The sequence below is a fragment of the Triturus cristatus genome, chromosome 4_1 (genome assembly GCF_964204655.1).
Source record: "Triturus cristatus chromosome 4_1, aTriCri1.1, whole genome shotgun sequence".
NCBI classification, from domain to species: domain Eukaryota; kingdom Metazoa; phylum Chordata; class Amphibia; order Caudata; family Salamandridae; genus Triturus; species Triturus cristatus.
In genome coordinates this window covers 872,914,645-872,940,670 of record NC_140585.1, presented here as the reverse complement: position 1 = coordinate 872,940,670, position 26,026 = coordinate 872,914,645, and the positions used below count along the sequence as shown (strand labels likewise).

Here is a 26,026-nt window from a genome sequence, read left to right as displayed (position 1 = left end):
TGTAATGGCGTTGGCTAATGGAAGTTTTCATTTTTGTGCAGCAAAGTTTTGAATAAAAGATGTAACTTAAGGGGCAGCTCCAAGCCAGCCTACCAGATACTGGCACCCTCTGCGAACCATGAAATAGGCATTCCCAGAAAAAACATTTTTAAATGTATTTTCTTTTGTCCTCGAATTTCGGCACCACTTCACGTCCTAGACGACTGCCTAACTTGACTAAATAGACAGCATACACCTGAACTACTTGTTCACCCGGTGCATTCATTCTGTTGCCCCATTTTACAGTACAACGTGTCATTGAACCATTTCTAACAGGAATGGACGCTCACGGCAGTTAGCATTATTAGGACTCGGTAGAAGAAAGAGGGATGGATTATGAGACATGTCTCCTAGAGGTAAAGTGGACAAATGCAATAATGTATTGGGAACTACAAAAGGATGTAGAATGTACATGTTCACGAACTAACTGCAGATTTCGGATTTTTTAAAACTATTTTGAAAGAGTACCCTGCAATAAACGGTTTAATGTCTTATCTTCTAAAGAATGGTAGAGAAGTATGCAGTGAAACATATGAATGTGTTAACACTTTGGGGCTTATCTGATGGCAAAATTCGAAACGGTGTCTTTTCAGTGCTCTAAAGTAAACACTTTGACCTAGAGCCGTTACAATGCTTAATTTATGCAGGTGCTTGCTGGTGGTGGGCACCAGCAAACATTTCTGGGCGTCAGGGCTTATTTCTCGTTATCAGACCTTGACCAGAACAAGAGAGGGAGAAAGGCAGAAGGCAAGAAAGGAGGCAGTGAAAGTTAGGGAAGCAGTGACAAATGCGGAAAGCATGGACGACTATAACCTGCAAAACTGAGGTAACAAGACACGAAGTGCAAGGTGGTGGAAGAAAGAGGCAGGAGTTGACTAGGACTAAAGTGTTAGTATTTCATAGCCATGGTATTCAGTAGCACTCAGTAGCACGCTACTAGAATAGATTGTGGGACTTTGCACTTACTTTTGTTTAGAAATTAAGCATTGAGCAGTGGGAGGGTTGTACTTACAGCATGGTACATCGGAGAATGGTGGACAGGTCATACGGTAAGCTAGAAGCATTACTAACACTCTCCGACTATTCTTAATATGCCTTGTGTCTCCGCAGCCCATCAGCCTCTTCAACCTGAAGCCCAGTCGAGGCCCTGTCTCAGGAGGTACCCAGGTGACAATCAAGGGGGATAACCTGAACGCTGGAAGCAGTGTGACCGTGATGTTTGGCCGTCATCCATGCATATTTCATAGGTAAGCATGACGTAGGATCAGGGCAGAACATGCCCTTGTTTCGTTGTGGAGGTGGGAATGCAGGCCATGTGACTACACCTTATTGTTGATTTCAGTTGGCCACTCACAAATGGCTATTACTGAATCTGTTTGTGGCAAATGGGTTGTGGACAATGAATTACGCATGTGCAGCTGCCAAAACCATGGAAATCCTTCTTATCGGATAATCTAGCAACTGAAGACAATAGCATCAGAACCCAATTCCTAGGTTGGAGATGTGGATGTCGTCAACTGGATTTTTGTCCCTGAAATTTCAGTAGATATTCACACCATTGTGCTACCAACTAAATTAAGTATGAAGCATTTTACTGGTCAACTGAAATTTCCACCAAAGCTCTCAAAAGCATCTGCGCCAAGCCACTTGTTAGGTCTTGCCTGGTATACAGTGCATGAGCTGTCTGTTTAGAGACTATTGCTCGCTTACGGTGGGCTTAGAGCCCGCCCATTGCTTATCATTGATTGGATTCATTGTCACTCTCATTTGCTTGCTTTTCTTTTGTTAGCATGTGTGTGCATTCTTTCCTTTATTTTGTTTATGCCTCCCCTGGAGCATGGGTACATTACTAGTGTGTCCTTCTGCTGCTTCCTTTTCAGGACCTATTTTTTTTTGTTTGTGAAAGCACTTTATGAGCGACCATGTGTTTTCTGTTGGTCTCACTAATATACTTCTCTCCGCCATCCTCTGCATTGCTCCGATGTTCTTCTCTCTTGCCTGTGTGCGTCTCCCCTAATACCTCTTGCTTTCTCATCCTCGTGCTTCTCCCCGCTGGCTCCACTTTGCACCTTTTTGCACATTTGCTACCATTCTCTTGCCTCTACTTTGCTCTCTTGCTGTATCCTTCCCCACTCCCACAATACCATGTAGCTTCCGCCTCCATCTGTGCCCCCGTGTATTGTTTCCTCCTCCATTCCCATGTGTCACTTCTGCCACTGTGACTTATTGACTTCGCCAATGCTTATTATTTCAGAGGTGATACTGTTCTCAATATTTGTCCTGAACTATCCAGCATGTCTCGTGGCAGAGCCGTCAATGGAACACATTGCTTCTCTCCTAACACGCGCTTGCACTCACAGTTGTTTATTTGCAGTTGTAAAGTCAAGTACTGTTATGGTCAGCTGCTTCTGTGCGTTTTACAGTTTTGGTGCTTTATGAAAAGTAAGAAATGATTCAGAATTGCACCTCATTTTAAAATAAACGTCTTCAATGAATTCAAAAGTAGAATTTAGCCAAATCTTCCTGGCTTTAGATGCATTCCGTAGTCACATTCCTTTTACATTGCCTGGCACTTGTTTTCCCTGTCTCTTGGTTGTTATATCCGTGCAAGTTTGACACACAAGGTGGCACATACTTATCTGTTTTGCCGTATGCCTTGCGTTAAAAGAAAACTATTCATCAATGTTGGATGATTTTTCAAAGACAATTGTCAGATGTTGATCTTTTATTCCTCTCCTTCATCACTCTTAGGAGAACTGCCAATCAGATCGTCTGTAACACCACCGCCGCGACTGAAGGGCCTATCAAGGTGTCGGTGCAGGTGGATAAAGCGAGGATCAGCCACGAGTTACAGTATGAGTATGTGGAGGATCCGACGGTGCACCGCATCGAGCCCGACTGGAGTATCATGAGGTTGGTGCTTCTGTTTGTTGGTCATCATAGGGTGCTGCCGTTCATCAGGAAGTATTGCTGGACTTTCTTTTAACTTCTAGTGAAGTTCAGGAATATCGAGTGTACTGTTGTCAGTCTATCTGATTTCAGATGGCACTACTACCTGTCCTTTTTGGCTACCATATGGTATGTTACTATCAGCAATATTCTCTATTTTTCTTACAGAATTCTATGGAGTGTTTTCAGAAGGTTATATCATTTCCAAGGGCTAGCCATAGTCTTTCTATCAGAGTGCCATGGCCTTCTCTAGACTTTATAATACAATTTCCTACAGTATCATAACTTTTCCTAGAGAGTATTATAGACCACCATAAACATCTGTGATGAGCCTCTTCCGAAAAATACACAATATCATTTAGTTAACTATTCCACTTCCTTTCTCTACGTGCCATAGACTTTAACCAGAGTGCTGTAGCCTTTCCAAGGTGACTGCATAATCTTACCTAAAATGTCACAGCCTTTCCTAAACTAAGCCGTTGCCTTTCTCAGACATTGCTGCAGCCTTTCCTTCAGAGTGGCATAGCCCGTTTTTCAGAGTAGCATAACCTCTGTTAGAGTGCTATAGCCTTAGAGTTTCCTACAGTGCCCTAGACTTTCATGCAGAGTGGAAGGCGGTGCTTAATTTGAGCAGGGGGTTGCCAGTCAGGGCCACTGGCACTTATTTTTGAGGACCGGCACTTATTTTTCCATATCAGATAATGAATGCATGCAAGAAAGGGAAAAACACACAGATCAGAAAGACGGTGTACGAGAAAAAAGGAGGAACCTGCAAAAATGAGCTAAAGGGGCAGGGAGTGTCTGGAGGTGGATAAAAGAGGCCTGAGGTGGTTTAAGACTACCAAAGCCTTGGCATTTGACGTGCCGACGTTTAAGTGCACTGGCTGCTGGCTTGTTATTTTGTGTTACAAAGATTTATATAGTGTGCGTATACCCGTGGGTGGCTTATGAGTAGAGCTTCAGGCACCGACACTCTTTCTTTCACAAATTAAGCACTGGTGACAGAGTCTTTCCTGAGTGCCTGATGTTTTGTAACACGGCGCCACTGCCTTTCTTGGAGTGCGGTAACATTTCTTACAGAGTGAAATAACGCCTTTTACAGTATTGCAGCATTGTCCACTGATTGTCCTAAATTTTCCTGTACTATGAAACAGCTTTTTTACTGAGTTGCATGCTTTTTTAAAGACAATGAATTAATGTTTTTATACAAATAATTGTGGATTATGCCTTTTTCTAAGCGTGCATATGCCTTTACGAAGCGTGCCGTATGTAACCTTTCCTTAACTGTGCCATAGCCTTTCATCCCCATAAAGTGTCGTCTTTCCAAGTATATGCGGAATCTCCTTCGATATCATGCTGTAAGGCACATCATAGAGCGTACCCTTAATATTGAACTCCCCAGGGTATGTGGTTCATCCCACATTTTCTCCATACCCGCTGATATCATCAACCATGTATCAGCAGCCAGTGTAGAAGCTTGGGTCTTGCATCCCAGCTGGCGAACAAAACCATGCATCACTCAGCAAGGTGTTTATCAAATTGTTAAGCACGCACATCTGGTTTAATTTTCAAACTGGTGCTATGTAAATCTCTGATGGGTACCCGATATCCTCGGGTCTAATTCGCGCTACATAAAACTCTAAAAAAATAAAAAAATATGTGATTTGTCTTCCCTCTCTTTTGTACATTTATTCTATATATATTTGTTTGTGTTACACACTCTGACGAAGGCTTGGTCTGTTCTATATAAAACCCCAAACAAATATATAAAATATTATTTCTAGCAACGACCAGCTGGGAGTCTGCAAAATTGGAATTCCAAGAGAAATAGTCTCTAAATTCATGTACCACCTACAAAGGAGGATATTGTGTTATACTGAAGGCATGAGGCACCCTTTGTCCACCCGGCTCAACTAATCCCAGATTTCAAGACCCAGGCCCCTGTCTCTGAGGGGCCCAGGGTTTCTGGTTGCACGTGGAGCCTGCTGAAGAGGCAGGTGCCAGCACAAGCCCTGGTTGTGTCTGCGGGCCTACCTGCCAATCAGCGGGGAGCAGGGCGGCACAGGCTTTGTTCCGCCTGCCTCTCGGTACTGTGGGGGCCCGCATGGCTGGCTGCATCTCAAGACGGAATCAAAGAGGTAAAGATCTCTAATGGTTTAATTAGTGTTTGCAAAGTGTGGAATACTTAAACAGAGTGCAGGACCGCGTGTGGGGAGGAATTCTTCTTCTTAGCACGAGAGGAGCGCGCCACCAAACGCACATCTGCATAATGGGATACTGGGCCCGTTCCTTTCCTTGGAAGCAGAGGCTCCACGCGGTGCTGGCGTGCCTGTGGCCAGGAGAGCTTGCAGATATTTAATGTCTGTTTTTTCACAATGCTACATTCTTAAGTCCAAAAAAAGAACTGCAAAGTCAACTAACGACGGTCGCGAGCTGTATTTCCTCAGATATAACAGCCACGCTCTCAGAGATCTTCAAAACATAGATGAACTCTTTGTAGCCATTGTCCACCCTCTAGCTTCATTCATCCTTTGTGGCTGTTTTATTTTTCTAAAGCTCCGTTTTGTGAATTCCCTCTCAAAATATGTTGAATTTTAAAGGAACAACCCTATTTAAAATTAAGAACCATCCATAAACTACGGAAGCCATTCGTGTAAGAAGATTTGTGTACAAGGATGTGTTTGAAAACAAATGCCAACTTGTACATTTAAAGGTGCATATGGGCAGGCAGAAATGGGCGAGATGTGGTAGGCTCTGAAGATGCGGGCATTCTTCCCAATGGATTCTGGGGCCATTGAGTTCCACTGGGAGGTTTTTGAAGCACATTATATCAGTAACTTGGTAACAATTAAAAAGAAGTTAAAAAGGGATGGTGGCCTGCTCCAGTGCTTTGTTCAAGAAATGTTACCAAGCCTAGGCAATTTCATAGGCAATGGCCTGCGTTTAGATCATATTTGTGAAAACTTTGTAGTATTTAGCTATATCTATGTACTGGTATTTATACACCGTGATCTTAATTGGTTGGAAAGGAGTGCTCTTGAATTTCACAATGACATTACATCTTGTACTTTTAAATTATTTACATTTCACGTATATCCACAATTTTAGGCACAGGATGATAAGGGATTTGACAAGTATCACACTATTTTCATTCAAACACTGTAGTCCGGAGCTGAGCTCAGGCCTCCACGTCCCCACGTCAGCAGCTTAGTCACGAGGCCAGGAGCACCACAAACCGATGTTTTTCAAACACTACATAAGTTATCACACGTACAAACAATAACAAAGGTCTTCACAAGGCGAGTACCAGATCCATGGAATGGTACATTGGCAACATACCCCTAAAGGTTGCAAAAGTGTGGTGTGGCTTCTATGGATTCAGGATAATAGGCTAAGTACGTTCAAATTGTTAGTAGCCTCGGGCCATTAACTTATTTTGGTACATCTTTAAATGCACTAGTTTTCATAATGCATGTGTCAACATACTCTGCTTTGCAAGCTTTTATGGTGGTCTTATATGATTGTATGACACGAAAACGACAACCAATTATAGTGGCAAAAATATCGAGAATCAAAATATTGAGAAGGCAAGTGCATATAGGCAAGTTTAGATTTACCATACTTACCTCCACAGCTAGTTACCTTGAAGACATATGTATATAGTCTAAGTACATAGATGTGGAGTTAAATACAGTACACCTATGCTTATCTATATAAACGTACCTCTACAATATGTTGGTCCTCAATATGTTTGCTACAATATTCTGGCCCAACAACATTCTATTGTCGATACTCTGGTGGAATACCTCCTAGTACCGACTCGTGTGACACTCCCAAATGCCCCAGGTAGTGCGTTGTATTGCATTGTAATTGCATTTGCATATGCAGCACTTTCCAAGTTTCCAAACGGCTGCCGTAAACACTGGGCAGGTCTCCAGAGCTCCAGAACTTGTAGACTATAAAGTTTTATAATACCACATTTTCATGATGCTCCAGTCAACGCATTCTGCAAACTTTATATTCAAGTTCCATGATGTGACATCTTTCACATGTTGTTACATTTTATAAAGATGTCTGTAGCCACGTACTGCAATTTGTGTAATGCTGCAGTTTTCAGCATGCATGATCTTTCTCAGGATGCCCAGATGTTAAACCAATAGCTGGTGCTCTCTTGGCTGCATCTTTATCTTAACCTATTCTTGTCCTTTGCACAAAAACGGAACACATGCACAGCCCTGCTGTCTATCACATGAGGAATCTTGCTGATCCCATCCGTGATTGCATCAGGAATTTTCAGCAATCATAATGCACCACTTCAGGGGTTTCAAACGCCCTCCTTAGACCTCGGGATCCTGGACAAGTTGTGGTTCTGCCTGAACATGCCCTTTGGGAAACGTGATTAGAGAAGCAACTGGAAGCATGGATTCTGAAGGGGTTAATATGCTCTCTCTCACAAAAAATGCTCGTGGTGTAAAAAGCCTCTAAAACAACATTTTAGGGTGCAGAGAGCAACATGTCGGAGATCACTGTTATAATGCAGTGCACATAGGTGCATTGTAATAGATAAGCCTTGTAATACATATGCAGTTATCACTAATTCCAAGATCCAGCATTGAGGATGCGTCGCATAGCAGCACTTCCGATGAGCTGCAGGCTGCGATGGGAGGTCCTGCATCAAGGATGCATCGCATAGTGGCGAGTACAGGGAGATGCGGGGCTGCGATGGGAGGTCCTGCATCAAGGATGCATCGCATAGTGGCGAGTACAGGGAGATGCGGGGCTGCGATGGGAGGTCCTGCATCAAGGATGCGTTGCACAGCTGTGGTAAGAGCTGCGGGGTCCTGCATCAGGGTTACGTTGTACAGTTATAAACAGAAGGATCCACCTTGAAAAGGAGGTACTGCGGAGACTAAATAATAGGGATAATGATGAGTGAGTGTCCCTAAACGTGTTTGGGCACACTCAGTGTTGTTTAAATACCCCTCACACACCAAGAATGGCCCATGGTGTCATGCTTCATCATAGGGGTCTTCCCGTCCCGCTGCGGGACGGGGCGTGCTGCGACCTACGACTACGTGGGAGCACTTTTGATGAAGTACTATGTGTGGTGTAAAGGGAGGGTCTATTGTAGTTGTGAATATGTGTGTGTTAAAAAGCAACTGGCCCAAGGAGACAGAATAAAACTTTAATTAGTCCCAGGAGGGCTGGAGCTATTAAAAACAAAAGTGCGGAGTTTGCCTACGTAATGTGTGGTTACTCCTTGTGGGTCAACATGTTTCGATGCGGAGCATCTTCATCAGGACAGGAAAAAGATCCCTCCCAAATAGAAGCATGTGCTTAGTAATATACAAAAGTGAGACAGATGCAGTAAATAGTGCACGTATATACAATACCTAATCGTATGTATGTGAATTTATATGTATATGAGGATAATGCCTCATGAACCTAGAACGGGTGGGATCGTAATGGAGCCTCAATTGTGCCCTGACTGAAAATCTCAGCTACGAGTCTGTCCCTCCCGCGGTTCCGCTGTGTGGGACAGACTCGTAGGCAAACTCCGCACTTTTGTTTTTAATAGCTCCAGCCCTCCTGGGACTAATTAAAGTTTTTTTCTGTCTCCTTGGGCCAGTTGCTTTTTAACACACACATATTCACAACTACAATAGACCCTCCCTTTACACCACACATAGTACTTCATCAAAAGTGCTCCCACGTAGTCGTAGGTCGCAGCACGCCCCGTCCCGCTGCGGGACGGGAAGACCCCTATGATGAAGCATGACACCATGGGCCATTCTTGGTGTGTGAGGGGTATTTAAACAACACTGAGTGTGCCCAAACACGTTTAGGGACACTCACTCACCATTATCCCTATTATTTAGTCTCCGCAGTACCTCCTTTTCAAGGTGGATCCTTCTGTTTATAACTGATACTAAAGTGGAAGACGTATCCACCTTAGCGCCTACGTAGGCCCTACCTCTACACTCCCTAATCTTGTTATATTTAGTTACGTTGTACAGTGGCAGAACTGATGTGGTGCAGCAAGGAAGTGCATCACGCTAGGTCAGTTCCACCCAAAAGACCACAGCTGGACTGGCAGAGCACAAAAGCCCAGTTCCAAGGGTCCAGGACTGGACTGGAGTGGCACCCCTTGGGGGACAGGACTTGCAGCAGGCAGAGTCCAGGTGCTGGATTCAATGTGGTTTCAACCTTTCCTATCCCTGAGGTTATGATAAGGAGGTCAGCCAACTAGCCCTTGGATTCACTGGTGGTACTGGGTTGAAGCTGCAGGTCTGGTCCTTCTCACTCAGGCAGCAGAGTAGCAGTCCTTCGTGCAGCAGAGCAGCACAGCAGTCCTCCTTCTGAGGCTTCTATAGGTCAGATGTCTACTGAAGAGTTGGGTCTGAGGGCCCACTATTTATAACTGATGCCAGCTTGAAAGTATTGGAAGATTTTGGAGGTTTCCACCCACAAAGGTTTCTGGAAATTCCTGGCACCCTGCCCTGGCCCCAGCTTGTTGGGGGGTACAAAAGACTAGTGTGAAAACCTTTGCGAGTGTGCTGAGGCAGAGCTGTAACATGGCTAGGTTAGGCCCAGGAAGAAACATTGCCATTTTACATTTACACTTTTATTTTAACTTGCCTTCTTTTCCACACAATGACTTTTGACACACATTTGCTTGGGTAACAGTGCAGGATTAGTTTCTCTGAAACCACGTTGCTTACAATTCCACTTCATAAGTACACTATCACATTACCGTGAGCATTTAGTAGAAGGCCTGAAAACACATTGTGCATATGTTGTTGTTTGTCAACTGTCTATTAGGCAACAGGGCTATCACAAAGACAATAAACAATGTTGGCTCAGCTGAAACCTCCACACGGAATCACGGATGGTGTTATATAAATACATATGCATTTCCGTGCTCAAATTAGAGAAGCACTTTGCTGTCATTGCAAGGTCATCGCTGCATCAGAGTCTCAGCCCAGCTGATTCCTGTTTACCCTCTGCGAGGAGGGATGTCCAATTTATGACATACCTTGCCTTCAGGTAATGGGGAGTTAGATCATCCACTATGGGTTTCTTGGCAGAACACCTGCCCTCGGCAACTAGGTTAGAGAGTGCCTAGTAGGAGTACACTTTACCCAGTACTCATATGCCAGCATATATACACTGTTTTAACACCATGTTGGAATTGTTTATCCTTTTCACTGTTCTTATATTGCTAAACACTTTTATCTGCTCCTGTCTGCTAATCATTGCTTTGCATATATTTTATACAAGAACCACAATGGTTCAATACATATTGAAAACGCCCCTTTGTGTACTTCTTGTGTACCTGTTCTGAGTGAGCACGAGTGACTGAGCGAAAAGGTTCTAAATCTGTTACCACGATTCCTTGCGGAGTCAGGGTTGTCAAGTTCTGAGGTTGGCCAAACCATTTGTTACCTTGCCAGGTTTAGGGGTACTTATGGTGGTACTGAGAGCTAGCAGGTCTATAGGCCAACATATCCTGAGGGGGTGCGTGGAACAGCAGTGGCTCGTGCAGGTAAGAGGGACGGGGCAGTGGGGCTGGGTGGGCAGCATTTCAACAGACAACGAGGGCAAATTAATAAATAAATAATGTATTTAATTTTACCTCATGGTCGTCTGTCGCACCCCCCCCCCCCCCCAAAAAAAAATGGCCCCACCGCTCTTACCTGCATGGGCCGCGGCTGGCGTGGAATCAGTCTGGTACCATCCCAACATTTATGTTGGCCCGCAAACTAACAGTTCTGACTGAGAAAGTGAAAACTGTCCAACAGAGCCTTTGTGATGTGCAAGTATGGTAGGTGTTAGATGCATCCCCCTCATCAAGTCATAGGTGGCCCATCCTGCCAACATTTACTCCCCCTTTGTCTCACTGTCTGGGAGTAATACACAAAGACCAACTGCCAACTACACCTAGTCATGTGACATGGGATAAAAGCTACAGGCACCAAATGGTTGGGACAAGAAAATGCCAACTTTCTAAAGGAGCCATTTTCAGAATTGTGAATTAAGTCCGACTTCTCCATTAAAGAGTGTTCTAAATGTCAATTCTATAGACACCAAACTTAACATTATTACCAGCTCCCAACTAAAAGTCATCACTTATCAAATGTAATAAGTTAACCTAATGTTATCATAGAGGAGAGCCAGACCTTGCAGTTGTAAAAAACACATTTTTCATTACCAGGACATGTAAAAGTGAAAAGTGCATATCCAACGTTTTAAATACACTGCATCCTATCCTCTGGTCCGTTTAGAGCCTGCCCTAGGCGTGACCTATATGTATTAAAATGGAAGGTTTAAGACTGGCAAAAGGTTTATTTTGTGATTAAAGGGCTACATAGGTGGGGGGCACCATCAATTCTGCAGGCCCACTAGTAGCATTCAGTTTACAGGCCCTGGGTACATGTAGTAACAATCTACTAGGGACTTCCAGGTAAATTAAATGTGTCAGTTGGGTGTAAGTAAATTTTATCATGTTTAAGGGAGAGAGCACAAGCACTTTAGAATGGGTTACAAGTGTTAAGTGCTCAATGTTCTAAAGCCAGCAAAACTTACGTCATCAAAAACAGATGGATTGAAGGCAAAATGTTTGGGGGAACCCATACCAAGGATGTCAGGTACAACAAATAGGATGTCATAAAAGAAATTTCTGGAGGTCGTTTTTGAGATGACCCACAGGTTTCCCTACAGTTGCCCTTGTATCTGACATTGACTTTTCTTCCATCTTCAACAGTAGTCAAATGGCTCCAACAAAATACGTCTTAAAAACATTGAGCTCGACAGGAGTTAACCTGGGTCTGTATTATGCATAGAGCTTTGGGACACAAACGACAAGTGCGTCCGCTCGGTGCACCCCAGGGCACTATGGTATTACAGAACTGACCATAGATGCTTGTCCGACACCTTCTGTAATACTAATAGTACTGATGCACATGTAGCTCTAGCACTATCATTAGAGGACATTCCCTCATTTGCATTGAGGTGTGGCTTCATGAAAATGACAGACTAATTTTGCCTCTGTGCCTGCAAGCTATTATGGTTGCGGGAACAGAGGCAAAAAGTCCGTTAGGATGCGCCTTGACATTGTGCTACAAAAAGGTGGCACATTGTTAGTGCACCGTCTGAGGGCAGTCCTCTGGAGGAAGGAAAGGGAGTTCCATGAATGCCCCAGATATCTCCCTGCAGGCAGGTACAATCATTCACTACACCCGCCTGCAGGGGGATCTCTGTCTCCTCTTTAAAGTGCAAGCGGTGCCACCTGCACTGTAAAACACGGAGCGGCTTGTAAGCAGATGCTCCGTATTTCACTGAATGTGCTGCCTCCAAGGTCAGCTTCAAGTACATTTGTAGATGTACCTAAAAATGTTGTGTTTACATCATGTGGAGGTGTGATCCATTACTCTTCAGCACATTAGGACACTTTAACTTGAGAGTTAAGACTGTCTCCTATATTTATGGAGATGTGTTCCAGAATCTCATGTGGTGACCAAAGCACTATGAAGCCAGAGTTCAAACTCAGTTTTCCTCGTCATCCACCACTGGATCTGTTAAATGTTTTAGAAAACCATACATTACCTTATAATTCCAGTATGATCACCGTGAGCTCATGGAGTACATTGCAACATTGCAATACTTTGCCAAAGCAGTGCCTTGTACCTAAATTTACATAAAGAAAAATGTATCTGTATTGTTTTGAGTGATATCTGATTTGAACACAGATGGCTTAGGAGTGCCTTTTCTTCAATCTCATGTCAAAGTGGGCCATCTCATGCTTGCAATACCAACGTTCAGATTAGTCCAAATGCATGTAGTTTGTCTGAGTCCATACCGCGAGGCCTCTTTCAACAGGCCTGCATTGGACAGGTGGCATGGGAGCAAGCTGCCACTGCTACATTGGCTGCAATAACAAAGAAGAGAAATTTGACTTGTAAATCAAACCGAGAATGAGTATTAGTCAAGAAAACCAATGGACTGCATCAGTGCAGAGCAGCAGACTGTCATTGGGAACTGAGATATGATAAACTATTCTGTTCAGAATTCAGAACTCGCGCCGGGTGCATTCTGCCATCCTCTGCATTAATGAGGGAGTCCTACAGCGACCCCACTGAAGAGAATGTGTGGACCGCAAGGGATCTATCATGTGGAGCAATGCCATCCATATAAGAACCAAAAACTTTTTGTATACTCATGAGAACTTAGCACAAACCCTGGCAAATGAAGTTACCACAAATTCTTTTGACCCCCACATCATCATCAAAGATACTTTAGTTTGGTTAAAAACCTTAAAAGCTATACAAGATTTACATCATCCGATATCACACAATTTCATGATCATAGTATTGGCAAAGCGCATCATAACACAATGGGGTTAAACAAGGTGACGGGAACTCAGTAATTATAAACGTGCCTGCATTGATGCCTTAATCTACTCCATATGCAAGGTTTGTCCTGTTTACAAAGTGCAAAATTATAATAATTAAACTATTGCAGTGAAGTGAGCACCTTAAACCTATAATTGCAAGACTGATTGATAAACAATATTGTTTTTGAATCAATTGATTGAACTTGGTCTAAAATCTATCTACCACCGCCCACAATCTCATCCTATCCTGATGTTCCCATTTTCTTTCAGTCCTATTATTTACAACGTTCTTTCCTACTACTCACACACTAAAAAATATGATTTTATATCTCATCTACCAATTTTGAATATTCACGTAGTGCAGAAGATGAGTCGAATTGTCTTCTGTTACTTTATTGTGGTTACTTTAATGGGTGTGAACACACACCAGAATAATATTGCTAGCCTTCCCTCCTCCACCCACAAAGATCATGGAACGTGTTATCATGAGACAGGTACCAGGTTCATTCAGTTAGAAATTGTAGAGGAGTTCCCTTACACGATTAGGGTGTCCAAGCCACTGCAGGTCATTACGGACACTGTCTACTGTCCTGAACATTTCACCTACAAATCATTGATTTTATGTGTCCTAGTCTAATTAGGTCCATGAAAACAAAACACGGCTACAGCACCCAGAATGTATTTGACTATGACACAAAAGCCAGTACTGAAAACATTATTCTTAATGACCTGGAAGACGGAGGACACCCTTGGCCCAAATGACTGTAACATTCTGTACTTTTCTTGTGATGTTAATTGTAATGAGAATACCTTGATCGCTGAATAAACCTTGACCTTTGAACTATCCAATAAGGTGCAGGATGGGCAGATGAACAATAGACTTTTTAAGACTTCAAGGAATATTTAGAAGTCATTTTGGATTCTGACATGCCACCAGAACCAAACAATTTTCTCCAAGATCTTTTCACCTTATCTTTTTCTCATTTTGTGGTCCAAGTGACTGATATTGTCATAGAGACTGTAGACAACCTCAAGGCCACAAGCAACCAGGCAGGTTGTGACTGCATTTTCTGCTCTTTGTAAAGAAAGTACGGACATTAAACCATGTTGTTGGCCTCATCCACTAACTTCTAGCACCTGAAAGGATCCAGCTATTGGTTGGTTTGATCTTGTTGATCAGCAAGAAGGCATCTTGATAAGAACTGTGAATGTACCAAGTTTTATCCTCTTTATCTGGTAGGATCCTTAAATAAAAATGCAGTAGGGTATGGTTTGAGTATGTAAAAAGTCGTTACAGATTGGAGAGTTTGAATGGTGTCTTACCAATAACATAGTCCCCCATTTAAATAATATTGAATGAGGACCAACAGAGCAGCCCTCACCTAGTAACACTGATGCTATTCTTGCCATCTCTTGGTTATGGTCTCTCAATATTACCGCAACAGCATAGTATATTCTGTGAGTCAAAACAACAGGACTGTTTTTATGTAAGGAGGAAATCCGCAGTTAAATGTTTCTTGGCACTTAAGTCGGGATGGTTGTTAAGAAAACGGGGCCTAAAGGTCTACTGGAGCTTTAAGATGACAGTCCAGTCTTAACTATATTTCCGAATAGGTGAAAATCTGGAAGCCGTCTTGGATTCAGGAATGATGACCTATCAGAGCCCAGTTCTAGGAAAAACGTTAAGAGCCGTAGCTACCTCGCCAGCCCAAGATGTTCACGGCCACATTAAACTGTATTGCTGGGTTCAAAGTTGCAACTTTTGTTTAAAACATGCCCTTTGGCCAGGATGTTCATGTGCTACCCAACCCACAGTTTACGAGACTAAAAACAAAAGTTCATTATTTTGATCAACACAAATGTTTTATTCCAGTCCTGAATGTAATATTGCATATGATACAGTATTACATATTTTATAGTGAGAACTCTTCCTAATATTTTCTTGATTCTGAATTCTTCTTTTTTAATATTTTATTGATTCTGACTTCTTCCATTGTGAAATTCCTTTTACTGCAAAGATTGCTAGACTGTATTCTATGTATATGATGAAAGACCTAGCTCCTTAGCTCACTTTTGCTAAAAATGTCTCCTAGTTATTTTGTTATTTTTACTGTGTTTTTATGTAGGGTCACCTGATAGAATGTTGTTTTGCAGTTGGCAGAAGTGAATATTATACAGTATGATGTGCATTCGATGAAGACTGGTAGTCAGAGCCAGTGGGGTTTTCTCTGAGTTGGTATCTGTTAAATATGAATGAGATGAACCTCTTATAGTACTGTGTTTTAGAAGTCTTTGAGTTAAGTGAGGGCTGCTGAGAAGATCTGGTCGTTTCCAGCACAGAATGGAATTCCTGAAGGCAGGAAAGTGGATCTGAAAGAGGTTTAATCTCATTGAACATTATGCTATAAACTTTTGCCTTCTTGTTGATATATTGATCTTTTTCTAGGACCTCTCAAAGTTTAGTTAGCAGAGCAGTTTAGACACAAGAGACAGAGTGACTTACCAGGGACCATACCATTTGCACACGTAATGAAGGCTGGAGGGACTGACAAGTCATATCCCTTGGACGTATAGCCGAAACGTTAATTAGTAGGGTCGATTATAGAGCCAAGGGTATGCAACTGTAGGGGCTATGCTTGACTAGGTAGACAGTCGGCTGTGGCTAATGGCTATATTGTGAGGGAATGCATCTTTTCACTCTTTCAGATGGTGAGCTGCGATATTATGATCATAAATCCTGTAGTCTGTTCTGGAACTGAAGAAATATCTCAAATCTATTACAATTTTTCCATGCCAAGGCGGAAGGTGATTATGCCGCCCCCTTGTCTCTTCCCGCCTCTTACCGCTGGCCATAAAAACACCACTTGTGGTTGTCGAGGGAGCCCTGCCACTTCTCAATCAGCAGCTCTGTGGTGACATTTATTTAATGGTTCATGGGGACTGTCAGCCTGCATTTTTCAATGTCAGAAAGAAAATGAGGGAAGGAGAAGTTCAGAATTTAATGACAAGTCGGCCATTTCAGGCGGAAGCGTGGTGTGTGTTGCAGAGGAAGTGACAACGCCGCAGATGTCTCAATTACACTCTCCGATGCTTACATGTGTATGGTTGTTTATAGCTATACGAATATTGTGTTTCAGCATGTAATCCGTGTTGTACTTGCTGATTTGATGATACGCCCAAATGATTAAAGAGGCCGGATGCAGGTCACTTTTGCAGTCCATGATTTTCTTCCATTTCTTAGCACGCACACCTGATCCAACCTTGAGCTCTGGTTGGCCAAAACAATGAGTATTTGTTTCAAAGCAAGTAAAAACCAATGCAAAGTGAATCTCAAAAATGCCATCAAACATACGAAGCTCTAAAAGTAAACAATGGCGTCTCTACTAGCTTTGTTTTTCAGCTAAGTATAGTAAAGGAACCAGACATCCTCTTGTTCTGAGTATGTGCATAAAGCTTTCATTCTGTTTTTATTGCTTTGTTTCCACCGTTGAACCGTGTGGCCATTTTAATCAATTTGATAGGTCAGAAGCTAGGAGTAGCAAGCCAAGCCCACAGCAAACATGGCTGTCCAGATGGAAGTGATTCTGAAGAGTGAGGACCCTCCTGCGGACACTCTTCAGGTTCTTGGATACAGGAGCCTATTTCCAGCCCTGACATTAATTCTAGGCTCCAGTGTTTAGTGTGGAGCGGTCACTGAAGACTGCACACTCCCCATAGGAGACCTTCACCCCGCAGAATGACATTAATGGCAGGACACGCTGCTCTTGCCAGTATTGGTTCAACTCCACACAAGGATAGGACGAGCGGCTGCCAATAACTGTGAGGTGCGTTAAAATGGTATACGCTCTTTGCGCCATATCAGTAATGCTAGACAGTATGCAAGGAGGTCAGTATGTGGTGCACTGAAACCACCAATACCTGTAGCTCCCCAAAAAAGCGCTCCCAGGTCCTGCCAAGGAAAGTTTTGATCATGTACTGGATACAATCTTAGGTATCGAGAAGCCTCGCTAACTTTGCACGCTGGGCCTCCCCCAACATGCAAGCCTCATCCGTAAACAGGAGACCTTTCATGCCCCAGACTGTAGCAACTACCGTTATGCGCATTTATTGTACTGAGGTGTGGAAAGATGGGGAATAACTTGATCTCCATACAAGAGTAGATTCCTGAAGACACTGTCATCAGGGTGCAACCTAGCTGGACGCTTCCTCTGCAGCACCTTTGAATTTGCTGAAATAACTGAAGTTCTTTACTCTATTTCAAACGAAACTGTGCAGGTACAAAACAAAGCCTCAGTTGGAAAACAGGGATTTAGTTCATGTTCATTCTTCAATGTTTGTAAGGTACGTGTATGCGGCCGTATCCATGCACACAACAATGTACGCAAAGGGCAGTGACTATTTGAAGAATCCGCATCACGTAAGATGAGCACTTGGTTTGTATCCCTCTGCCTGCCTCCTAAGTCTCTCTCCTGAGCCCAGCTGTTAATGCCCTTGCCATGAAGGTGTCTTCTTGAAGTGCGAGGGTGAGACATTTGTATGCTGGGTGTGTTGGAGGAGACTTGAACAGAGTTAAATATGTAATATTTCTAAGGTTTTACTTTGTGTGCTCTATCAGTTGCGGTGCCAATGGAGGACATGTTCTCTGTCCATATTTAAAAGACCCTCCACAGGCTCCTGTGTAACTCTGATCAGTGAATTACTCACATATACACAGACATGCACACGTTTAATTTATCTGAGAAAATCACTTGAAACTTCCAAAGAAATGCAAGGCCTTTTCCGTGCCTGGGTGATAAGGAGGCATCCAGTGCCACAGGACCTCACATTGACATGTTTGTGTTCTGCTACATGTTATATTGTATATCGCTACTTCTTCCATCATACATGTTGTGCACTGATTTAGAGAGACAAGAGCACTCCCTGCTCCTCCCACGAGCATGCATTGAAGGGCACAAGCGTAGATTTAAAAGAGAACTTACAGTGTGTGATGTGTGTACTATATGAGCCATACCTCACAGTAGGGGTGAGCAGAATTTGCGTAGTCGCGCTACGCAAACCTCAGCGAAACGGTAAAAAATCTCTGTGAGCACGCAGAGTTCCGCGAACACGCGGAATCGCTTGTTCCGCCTGTTTCCGCTTGTTTCGCAATGCTTTTTTCCTGTTCGCTAACGCTGTTTGCGTGCTCGAGGGGAAATATCTTGCGAATACGCATTTTGAAAGCGTGAACAAGCAAAAAATTCTGCAAAGTCGCGGATCACGGAAATGTTGGCAATTCCGTGTTCTCCGCAGAACGCGAAATTACCCAAAGTCCGCAAATTCCGCGAGTGGAACGGAATTTACCGCCCAGGCCTACCTCTTAGTCCCTGGTGACTGGCTACCCCAATCTCCCTCAGGAAAGCCTAGGGCTCTCCTGTTCTTGGACACTTTTGCACCAGTGCAGTCTTTGAGGGCCCTGTCCAGGCAAGGGCACAGGAGTGCAGACCATGGAGCGTGGGGTGAGCTTTTCAAACTCCAGTTGCATACTTCATCTGTAGAAAACTCACTTTCAATCCAAGAAGCTTCATGCGCTTGGCATATTCATCTGACCAATCAGAAACTGTCACCAGTCCCATTGAGGCCGAGTCCCGCACAGGTAGCCTCCTACTCACCAGTGCTGTTGTAGAGGGATACCTATATGCTGAGCTTAATTTGTGCATGTGGGGGGGCATCAGTACTTATTTCGGGGGCTGGGGCATATTTGTCATGACCAGACTTTGGCCTAGAAGACGAGATAGAAAGGCTGAAAAGTGAGACAGTGGAAGGAAGAGACAGATAGAAGAAGAGTGGCAAAGGAAGAATGCTGGCATGAAAAGAGCCTTCACCGCTGAGGTTAAGAGCCAGCGAGGGTTGTGAAAAAAAGAGACATGAGGCGAAATCCCACCCAACTTGGTATTTGGCAACTCAGCATGTGACAGTGGTGATGCTCCCTTAAGAAAGTCAGAAGGCCCTTTTACCTGTTATGTTTTTTACAAATTGATCATATCTCTCTCCGGGGTGTGTTGTATTCACACTGTTTTCACTTACAATGTAAACCACAACCTTGCAGAGCACTCATCTTCCCAAAAGAGATTCACTTTCCTTTCGATAACGATGCTTGGCTCAACGGAAGTCCATCAGCGTGGTCCACTAGAGAAATGTGATGCAATGTAAGCCGTATATTTATTTAGAAGATTGTGGGCGACTTAAAGTGTAAAACATTCTCGAAAATGTGGGTGCATTACTGAAATGGAAGCGTATTGTAGTTTTGCTCCATGACGTAGGTTAAAGGAAGGGTTTTGGTAACTGTTTTTCTAAGCCATGTTTAGATGCTTGCTTGCTTGCTTGCTTTAATTCTGTGATGCACATGTCTGTCTAACTTGGCTAGATTATCAAATGTTATTTTCCAGAAACAGGTCACTTATGAGCACAACTAACTTTCCTAAAAACACAGAAAGCTGTTCTTTAGTTATAAATAGAATGAAATGACAGTGTGAGGTAAGATGGAGGAGCTTGCTATATGAGCTACACTTTGTTTGTGTTTAAACTATTCACAGCTTTATAGACAATGTGACAGAAACCAATTTTGGGAATGCCTCAAGAAGTTTGCATGTCTTTTTTTCTTGTTCTGTAGTGGGAACACCTCCATAGCAGTATGGGGTACGCACTTGGATGTGATCCAGAATCCGCAAATACGGGCGAAGTACAACGGAAGAGAACACATCAATGTAAGTAGTCAACTGTGTGAAATGAGTAAATCTTGGAATGTCATGAAATATCTATTACTGACGAGCAACCTAGGTCTCCTGTAAGAGCATTTGCCACCACTGATCTAAGCATTGACAATTCATGTTTGTTTTGTTTCTCCAGATCTGTAGGGTGAATTAAGGTGTGGACTTTCAATTTGTACTTCCATTTAGAAATTTAATGTATGTGTTGCAAATGACAAGCAGAAATAAAGGACATAAAAGGAAATCATGAGAACAAAATTATTAGTTGCAACAATGGATGTACGTTTTCCAACTCATTGAAAGGAGAAGATGCTCTAGGGAAATGCCCTAAAGCCAACTCATATGTAGGCAAAACGAAAGGAGTGGGGGCCAGATGGGAATGCAATATCAGAAGAAGTTTGCCCACAAAACAGTTTTGTATCCAGTTGACAAATAATGTGTTGTGATTTCATCTTGCAGTACTCCTGGCTCAATTCATGAGTAATACAATAGTAAATCACATTAACTGACAGCAAAATAAATCGTGAATCTATTCCAATGTCTAAACCGTAGCTATGAAGAAAAACACCAAGAAGTTATTGCCCCTTCTGTAGACACGTATTCGCTTTTTCTGGCTGGATAAGATGTGCCTCTTTACTGACAGGGGGATAGCTCACAGAACTCATGATGGACCAGGTGGATTTAAATTTGGAAATATGGAGCCTGAGAGAGATTTGTGATAAATCTCCTTTCTGGCATGATGGCGAAAATAGCGTAACCTCAAAATTGAATGCACGTAATGTCAGTCGCAGTATTGCCAGTTGAAAATTGGGTGTTACAAGAAATAGTATGGCTTCACAAATTTTCAGAACATATCAAAATGGATCGTAAAATGCACAACTGTATCTGATTAGGAGACAGAAATGAAGGCCAGTGGAAGTAAGAGTAGGGGTGTTGGTCACAAATTACGAATGATGTTGAAATAACTTGGAAATCTGCCTGCTTTTGATAAAAAAATTATTGTTTTCATCCAAATTTAAATTGTTTTTATGGCCCTGTTTGAATTTGGTAAAGTACAGCAGTTTCTTCCTTCTTCAGCGACACTCTATTGGCACAAGGGAATCACCAAGGCGATGGGTGGTCATATCAAACATATACCAATCAAATGATTGCTTCAATGCACAATAAACACCTTTAGAAAAATATAAAACATTTTAAAACTTGAGAACATGGTACAAGAATATGAGAATCAAAAGGGAAACAAAGATATTGTTTTTCATGTATTGATTACTAACATTGCACAAAAGATGATACAATTATTTTGAAAACTTGATGAACCTGTCAACTGTTTGGGGTCCACATCTATTCAGTATAAACTGACTTATGTTTGTAGAATTTACTGAAAATCAAATCTAAGAATACCATGGTATTGATTGAGAAGTTATGTTGAAATCAATGCCTTGTGTCTTATTCCAACATCAGTCCTCTCTGTGTTCCATGAATCAATTTTATTTATGTTGTTCACAGTAAGATGAAAATGTCTATAAAAAAATGAAGTTATGCACAGTAATTAAATCAAACCTGAACCTCCTAGGTAAAAAGCGGATAGGTGTGATTGCCAGAACATCTGGAATGGATAATGCAGAGAATATGAATGCAATTAAGTTGAACAAATATAATGATAAGTGGTCTCCCTTTCTATAATTGTGTTGCTGACACTCCTAGACAATTTTGTATCCAAGTAGACTGAATGAGACCTTTCTCAGTGTTGGAAGATATCAGTACAATGGGTTCTGCTTTTCTGCTACTCCTCCTGAATATTACTTCTCCTGATTTAGAGTTTAGAAAAGGAATGAATTATGTATAGGCCTATATTAGGTTTCTGAGTTTTGTAGCTACAGACATTTAGAAATAATCTTTATTGTTGAATTCATGCATATATGTATGTATGTGCCTTTGTATATATTCACTGAAAAAATCAAAGGTTAGAATGACGTTATAGTTAGATGTTGAAATTAGATACCACTGATAACACCATAGTCGTGCACAGCATAGAGTTACTGTATGTGCATGTGTGGGTGCATATGATGGTAAAATCATAATTCCTGGAGGTAAATGAAAGTTGAAATGTATATGGTGCACTGTTCACTAACGTTTAGGTGCAAGTAGTACTCCATGTTAAACAAGGTAATGATTGAGTGTGCCTGATGTGAGTTGCAGAGGTATGTTTTTAAGTAGGTTGTGTCTTAAGGCTCAAGCTTGTTGCAAAAATATGTGCAAAAGGCCAAAGCTGTTGTTGACAATTAATTCTCCATCAGTGGTGCCCATGTTGCCTAGTCATTAAACAGTAGTAAAGGCAAATTGTATGTAATGAGAACAGGTATGGATGTTTATCTCAAGAACTTCACTGAAAATTTTGAGACATTGCATGTTGTTCAAAGATGTAGAATGTGGGTGTGAGCCACTTAAAGACGGTTTAACTCAATTTGGGGTTGCAAACATATCTCTAAGGTTGTATGCCATTGTGCTAACCTCAAGAATGTGTGTAATGTATGTTAGCAAACTATGGATGGCTGTCTATTGGGCCTGTAGAAGATGTCTTATTAGTGTTAAATACATATTTGGTAAGCTTTTTTCTTAACATTGCGGGTCATGTGAAGTCTTTAAGATGGTGCTCATGTTAGGTAAATAGCGTACACACTATTTTGGAGCGTGCTCGTGGGGAGGGGGGTGACCAAATAAAACCCTATGGAAGCATTTTGTTTGTTAATTGGGTGAATACCAGTAAAAAGAGTGTCCAGCATGTTGTCAAATGTTATGTCCATTATCAGATGATTGGTGATGAAAAATTAGGTGCAGGTGTAGGGTTGTGAATTACTTCAAATTCACAAACCTGTAGGATGCTATCAGAATGACTGGATGAGGTCATAAGTAATGTAAACAACAATGTTATTTAACATGTCATGAGTGATGCAATATTTGAGTTCAAAAGCAGTGCATATCATGAGTGTTAGCTACCTCAGTTAATTATAACTTAGGAATTTCAGCGGTTTTTGGTTTTTAAGCATTAGTTTTTATCTCAATTCAACATCTAACTATAACACCACTTTAACCTTTGTTTTGTTTCAGTGAGCGAGTTCTTTTAACATAAGCTATGATCTTATTACAATACCTAACTATATCATTAATTTGATCTTAGTTTTTTTCAGTGTATTTCAACAATTAAAAAATATATATATTTAAACTTCAGCATACACACAATCCTCTCGGGCAACCTATAGTCAATGTCTCTTATGTGCACAGAGTTTGTCCCTGTGCCTAATTCTGCCATGGGCATCCAACCCCCCTTTGCACATAACCCGCATTTTCTTCTCTGTTAAAAAAATAAATCAGGTACTATGATACCTGTCATGCAAGTTTACACCCCCTGGGGAAGCTTGCACAGCACTTTGGTACCAGAGGGTGGACGATTGGACAGAAGCTCCCTTGGGAGTATGTCGAGACCTCACAGGAGGTCTACACTGGGGCCCATAGGATAACATGTTCTTTATTTTAATTTCTGGGAAGGTCCCTTTGACTCCCACCCACAAGTGCCTGGGGTCAGGGTGTCCATACACTGGCCCCTTATGCCCTGTTTAAAAACGTTTTGATGACATGGGGCCCGAGTACGCTAGATCAGTAATAAGGCCACAACTTTGTGGTCAGGGTTGCGGCCAGCCAATCAGATCTCTTGGCACAGCAGTACCAGTACCACAGTACCGAAATTGCAGACTGGGGAGAAAAACCTCCCTGGGCCAATCGGAAGGCCCTTTTGTAAAGTGCTGATCCTCCCATCCCAACAAATCAGCGGTTCTCCCACCTCATTCCGAGGTGGTGAAACAACGGAGTTCCCATCGGCAGAGCTAAGCTGCATCTGCAAGTGGTAACCTCTGACCCAATGGCCAATCTGCCACAGGACCCCCGGGTTATAGTGGCAGATGCCTGCCATATAAGGGCTAGGCAACCATTACTCATTTTCCCTGCCCATATCTGCCGTGTGAAGAATGGCTGATATGGGGAGAGAAAATGCAGAATGGCTTCTGCATGCAGGGACAAAACTCCCTGCACATCAGTGGAGTTTCTGGTTAGAAAAAACAAACTCCCTGTGCATCAGGATCATTTGTTTTCTCTAAGAAAATGTTTGCAAAGCATGTTTTTTTAAACATGGGAACTGTTCAACAATAAACCTACAGTGCTATAGGAAGAGTTGCAGCTGCTCCTTTCCATCGGCTGGCAAGCAGTGTTATCTAAACAGGACAGAAAGTCCTCCATCAAGGCTGTGAAAGCCAGGGCTTCCTCTCTCATTGAGTACTGGTGAATCGGCTTTCAGGAGCTAAATGGTCCCCTTCTTTTTACTGGCTCAAAGCATGGTGTACTCTCAGACTGGCCGTAGTGGGCACCTGGCATTTCCCAAGTGGGCCAGAGGGGGGGAGGGCGCTTTTGTGCCCGTGGAGGCCAGTTTTATTACAGGGGAAAAGTTTTGCAGCAGCACTGCAATATCGGCCCCCTGTAACAAAAGTGGGAGTGGTGGGTTTCGCTAGCCCAGGGCCGGTCGGGCAGTAATCGCATGGGCTGGTGGCTGTTCCCAGTCCGGCCCTGGTACTCTGTAGAGCTGCCCATCCAAGACAACCCACTGCACCATATTTATTTCCAGGAGAACCTCTTGCACATTTTAAAGTGGCAGCACAGTGACAGTTTTTGGTCTCTTAAGCATTCATGAGCTGCCACAAACCACTTCACTCATACAGTAATTAGAATCAGAATCTTAGAAACTATGAACTTGGATTTAAAGAACCAAGACGGTAGTATGATTGCCTTTAAATAGGCTTCAGGGTAGTGTTAGAGATAGCAAGTCGCAGGAGCATGCGCCTCATGCAGACATAGACAGTTAATTTTGTATTTTTTTTGGCATACCTTTGCTTCTATTCTAATCATTGTATTTGGTTTTTACCAAATTCTAAAACACAACGCAACGCCCAAGCATTTCACAAAACTGCAAAAACAGACACCTAATGGCCTTCAACATGAAACATGTAACTGGGCTCCTGTTTATAGAGGATATTGTGGAATTACGATAAAAATCCAAACAAAGGCTTTAATATATGAATAAACAAGTGCGACTCACACTGCATCTATAAACGTGCAAAACAGCGACACCCTTTATAGAAGCGTCAATGACTGAGCGGCCGTACTGAGAGGCTATGAATACTAGAAATGTGCAAGAAGGACCTGCACTTTTGGGTTCTTGTTTTCCATTTCAAGCATTGGTGAAAAGAAAAGAGCTGCACTCCAGTCCTACAATCTGACCACAGCCTGCCTGTCCCATTCTCCTGTGTCCAGGCAATATTGTTCCTTTAATATGACCCTGTAATGAAACTATGGCTTAGCCAAAGGCCTTCCATGCCCCAAACCTCGCAGTAGGGCAGTTGCTTCCAATGGCATACTTCAAATTTTATACTAGGCCTTGGCAAACTTTAATTTACACTGGCATAATTAGTGTATTTTCCAAAATGTTGTATTGCGCGAAATTATTCATATTACACCGTTACACCACATTGCGTGATTGTGTGCTATTCATGGTAAAAACTTACTGCAAATGCACAATTTGCAATAAACATTTGCTTCCATCTGCTATTTGCTGTGCTTTTGTTTGAATATGTGCTCATGCCAAAAACTGACGTGAAGATGCATATCACGCTAATATATAGCACAAAATGATGGATCAGCATTTTGCATAAAAGTTTAATTTTGCTTAATAACGATTCAGCAAATTAGGTAAATTCACCCCTACCCAATTTATACCCTTAAATATGTTCCCCATTATTAATATTACCCCAAACATTTTGCCTTCCTTCTCCTATTTGTTCTGACATCGTTTTTG

The 26,026-nt window shown here is 42.4% G+C and overlaps 1 protein-coding gene across 4 annotated transcripts in view; it reads left to right on the top strand.

The window, feature by feature from the left end:
• The window catches only part of PLXNA4 (plexin A4), a 1,024,340-nt gene that overhangs the window by 795,061 nt on the left and 203,253 nt on the right, over window positions 1-26,026 (top strand). For all 4 annotated transcript variants that reach the window (XM_085653587.1, XM_085653590.1, XM_085653588.1 and 1 more), the window contains 3 exons: window positions 1,150-1,286; window positions 2,791-2,952; window positions 20,031-20,124. In XM_085653587.1, coding sequence (XP_085509713.1) covers window positions 1,150-1,286; window positions 2,791-2,952; window positions 20,031-20,124 — 393 coding nt within the window. The remainder of the gene's footprint in view (window positions 1-1,149; window positions 1,287-2,790; window positions 2,953-20,030; window positions 20,125-26,026) is intronic.